Source organism: Morone saxatilis, unplaced genomic scaffold (genome assembly GCF_004916995.1).
Source record: "Morone saxatilis isolate NCDOM2014 unplaced genomic scaffold, NCSU_SB_2.0 Contig3, whole genome shotgun sequence".
NCBI classification, from domain to species: domain Eukaryota; kingdom Metazoa; phylum Chordata; class Actinopteri; family Moronidae; genus Morone; species Morone saxatilis.
This window is the reverse complement of record NW_023339873.1, coordinates 21,465,872-21,470,674: the sequence shown is the minus strand read 5'-3', so window position 1 is coordinate 21,470,674 and position 4,803 is coordinate 21,465,872. Positions and strand designations below refer to the sequence as shown.

Here is a 4,803-nt window from a genome sequence, read left to right as displayed (position 1 = left end):
CACACACACACACACACACACACAGACACAGGCACACACACAGGCACACACACACACACACACACACGCGCACACACGCGCACACACACGCGCACACACACACACACACACACAAAAGAGAGAAAGAGGAAAGCACATTTTATTTCATTTATTTATTTATTTATTGCCATAACCTGGACTGTAGTGACTATTATTTAAACTTTGTATTTAAGACCATGGTCCTTTTGCTCTTTTGCTGTGAATACTGCCATTAATACAAAGAAAACTGTTCTACAAAGTCCTGACACAAATCACAAATGAGTGACATGTTGGACAGTAAAATATCTATAGAAAGGCTATTTTTATATATATTTATTTATCACTCCATCAAAGAGCTGTGTGAACTACGAGCACGTGGATATACTTACAAGAATATCAAAGACTTGGTTGACATCTTTTCCTCTGATCTCGATGCCATTTATCTCCAGTATTTCATCTCCTTCTGATAAGAGTCCACTCCGTTCAGCTGCTCCCCCTCGAACGATACGACTGATCACGACACTGTCCATTTCATTACGAACGGTCGCCCCCTACAGAACACACACAGGAAGGCAGTGGAATGATGGGCAAACATGGACACTGGCCCCCAGGGAAGAAAACACTAGTGCTTTGCTGAAGATAATAGAGATTCCAATAAGTGAAATAAAAGGATTTGCAGCCACATCAATTGTTGTTCTCTTATCCTAAAGGAAAGCTTAAAATGCTTCACAGAGAAAAGAAACCTCAATTCCCCTACTGCTGATATTTCCAATATCCCTTTTATTTATTTTTTCTTTTTTCTATCCTGCCTTAGCCACTGCAGTGCTAAAGTTTCTAAACCTTCCAATAGTTGTTGATTGGGGCAGTAAAGGACTGTAAAGGACATCTGTGTGAAATGTGAATTTCATTTAGTGTGTTTCTGTCATGTTTTCTCAGAATCAGAATCAGAAATACTTTATCGATCGTCGGGGCCATGCACTCGTCATACTGTATGAGATGATGTGTTTCAAGTGATGGAACAAAATGCTTGAGTTTCCTTTGTAGCTGCAACTATTTTCCAACAGCATTTATTTATTTCAGCTGAGCTTCTTTTTATCCTGTATCATGTCAACTGTCTATACCCACTTTTCCAGTACAGGGTCACAGAGGGGCAGGAGCTGATTCAGGCTCCCATCAGTCAAGAGGCAGATGGACACCTGGACATCACAGACTGCCTTATATAGACATACTACCTTTCACACATTAACCCCAATTAACCTAACCTGACTGTGGGAGGAAACTGAAGCACCTGGGGGCAACAGCATGTCAGCTCTATATGTAGTGGCCTTCTCCTTGATTTTGAGTGAGTGAGTGTTGGTCTTACCAGAGGTATGTCTTGGGCCTTCTCTATGCGAACTATCTTGACAGTCTCCCCTCCCCACTGGGTCAGTGTTTCTCCTTGGTCAGGCAGAGGCTCAGGCTGCATTTCCCTCTCTGCTATGCTGTCATGGGCCAGGAGCAATGACTGCAAAACACACACACATGCACAACACGGATACAGGACAGGAGCAGTGACAGTCACTACGGGATTCTTTTGTTGATTTGCTAATACAGCTGTGTGTGTGTGTGTGTGTGTGTGTGTGTGTTTACCTGGATGTGTGTATCTGTCAGCAGGCTGTGTAGTTCGAGTCCCTCTTTGTTCTGACTTGGCTGGATGAGATTCCTGACCTGAAACCATGACAACATAAAACCTCATTGGTGTCATCATGAGCAGTTTTACCATAGCCATGATATATTTGGGTGTAAGAAAATATTGATACACTTAAGTATCGCAATATTTTGTATACGACACTCTTTATTCTTATACCCTTGATTCAGAGGGAAAGGAAGGAAACATTCCCCTTTAACAGGAAAAAATGGAAGGAAACTCGTTCTCTATTCATTACAATCAAAGCAGTAATCTGGTCTGGGTCCTTGGTTGCTATCGATATCGGAATCGATATCAATATCAATATGAGGGGTGCTAACTTTGTTGAAGAGCTAGCACAGCAATCTGGGCCACTTCACAAAAAACAAAAAACAAAAACAAGAAGAGAAATAAGGATGAAGATTTTGACACCATGATGATGACAACATGATGGAATAACAATGTATTTGAAAGGCATAGAAAAAAGTGTCAGGAACAATCTACGCTCTAAATGACAACTGTGAAATTTCAAAATGGGAAAGTATTTAAAGTTGTTTCAGTCTGCCAATGAGCTAGAGTTGAACTGTGTGAAGGTATTTTCAGTACTTTGCGAGTATTTGTACCATTTCTTCACTCCACTGTATCAACAAAGACAAAAGAACATGTTTCTGGGAATACAGTACAGAGCAGCCAAATGCAGGGCAGGGGGCAGAGAGGCCAACATGGAGCAGAAATAATGTGCTGCTCTTTAATGAGATTCCACTGAAATGAGCCATGAATAGCTCTTACAGCTAGCCAACTCAACACTGGGGCAGAAACATAATTGCAGCATTGATCGTACTAACTAACTAAAGAACAATCTAACTTAGAGTTAGATTCTCTTCTTTGCTTTACAAATTAGTAAAGTAAAATCATTCTTTTTGATGAATTAAATTCAGTCTGAGCTACAACTGACCTTGGTATCATGCGTTAAACAGGCAGTTGTTTAAAAATATGATCACAGAATAAAAGAGTTGGCAGGAAAGCCTGTATGTGTGTATATGCAAAAGTGTGTGTATGTAGATGCAGTGTAAGCACTGGTGTTTCAGCTCTAATTGATGCTGAACAGAGCTGCTCTGTCTCTAAGCCCGTTATTAGACACCCACTGACCTGGACTGTCACTGTGTGTGTGACTGTGTTAGCCTTCTGTCAGATGAACGTCAACATTTATTTTAAATAAAGCTCATTTGGATAAGCGTATATATTACCTCCATGGCCAGCGGAAGTGCCTGCTGTGTGTGTGGGTAGGGAGGAGAGGGTCGGTGCATGCTGGAGGCCACCGCATTATGGATCTTCAGTGCTGACTGGAAGTCAGACTACAGGGGAACAAAGAGACACCAATGTTCTGTCACATTCCACTCAAAGCACTTTCTCCTTTCACTATAGTATTTACTGTATTTACATTTACAAGTGAAATCAAAGTGCAATAAAATATAATACTAAACTATTACTGACTGTTTCAGTTCATACAGTATTTGTGAAAGCTTTTCCATTGATCACTCACACTGTGATTCAGTACAGCCCAACTCATAATGAAGTTGTTGTTGCGTTTCTGTTGTCAGACAACTGAACAAGCACCATAATCAGTGAACTGATCTGAGCTTGTAAATGCTACCTGTTGACCAACGGTAATTCCTGCACTGCTGCACTGAGGCGTTGCCACTTTGTCTAACAAAACAAACCTGAATATAGGTTCATGACAGCAGCTGCACTGTGTGATCAGCTAAAATGTAGAGCCCAATTATCACAATAGTTGCCAATAGATTTTTGGTAATCAAATAGTCAATCAGATGACTAATTGTGGCAGCTCTACTAAAATTCCATTTAAAATGAAAGAAAAAAAAACCAAACACGGTTAAAGGTGACACAATGATGGCTTCTTAACTGTAATGCTACACAGTAACCTGGAGAGCAAAACTGTTCTTGGGTAAGACCAGCTTGTGTTTGGACAGAAAGCCAAAACTTGAATATCAGCTTTGTGTTTATTGGTGTCATATTTGTATAGTTAATAATCCCTTCTGGAAGCCTAAAAGACAACTGTACCAGACAACACTGCTACAATAATACTGTTCTTGCTGTGTTTGCTAAAAACTTGTGTTTCTCCTATAACCAATCAGACGCTGGAGCTTAAGCAAACCAATATTCAGTACTTTAAATTCCACTACAGGACAGGAACCAGAACCGAAACTAGGGTCCTTTACTCGAAATACACAGAATGTTTCTGAAAGGGCCATTCAAGGCTTTTTGACCCTGAAAAGGGGCACAATGTTCCAGGAAAAACACAGAATTATTTGTTGGCTTCGGGCACAAGAATATCCAACTTAAGAATATTTAATAACGGTATAAAAGCTGGCCCATCAGTAGCTTTAGCTCCAAAAAGATTTGTCTAGTGTATCTATAGCCTCCAGCCCCGTCTCCCATACTGAAGCCTTCATTCCAACTGTCGGAACCTTGTGAGGCCCCTGCTGTTACGGATGCTCCGACCCTAGACAGTGGTGACGACGCTGCCTCGTCTTTGTGAATCCCTTTTACCTCGAAGGTCAGAGAGTCTGGAAAAATTTCACAATCACATGCTGAGCCCTGTCCGTCTAATTCCCTCTATATTACCTTGTTTAGTAGTGCAAGAACCAGCTCTATGTCATTCTGACTCTGCTGGTCGGTAAGGCAGCCCCGGACCTGCTTCAGTGACAGCAGCAACTCCTCCAACTCTGCAAGAAAAACACATGCGTTCACATGAATAACCACTGACTTTTACATATCAGCCTCCATAAAAGCAAAAGCTAAAGAGGTCTAAAAGGAGCGCTGTACTTCAGTATCATATGATGGCAGAAGACAGCCTGTTTGTCCCAGCTTCAGATTAACATGCGTGAGAGACTGCATCTCATTTGCTAGTCAAGCCTCTTGTTCTACATCGTGTGTTCCTGTTTGTGTAATGGTGTGTGTGTCAACATTACCACCCCTACGAAGTTTTAATTAAGTCGCCCTCAAGAGCCTCTCATGTCCTTTCTCCCTCCCTGAGGAATTCCCTCCCTGATGTCTTTCTTACATTCCTTTCTCTCCCAGACAGCTCCCCCCCCCCC

The 4,803-nt window shown here is 41.5% G+C and overlaps 1 protein-coding gene across 1 annotated transcript in view; it reads right to left on the bottom strand.

Moving 5' to 3' along the window:
• The window catches only part of mpp5a (membrane protein, palmitoylated 5a (MAGUK p55 subfamily member 5)), a gene marked incomplete in the record, with an annotated part of 23,317 nt that overhangs the window by 6,850 nt on the left and 11,664 nt on the right, over positions 1-4,803 (bottom strand). The window contains 5 exon segments of the mRNA XM_035674139.1: positions 408-569; positions 1,382-1,522; positions 1,648-1,725; positions 2,932-3,039; positions 4,331-4,431. Coding sequence (XP_035530032.1) covers positions 408-569; positions 1,382-1,522; positions 1,648-1,725; positions 2,932-3,039; positions 4,331-4,431 — 590 coding nt within the window.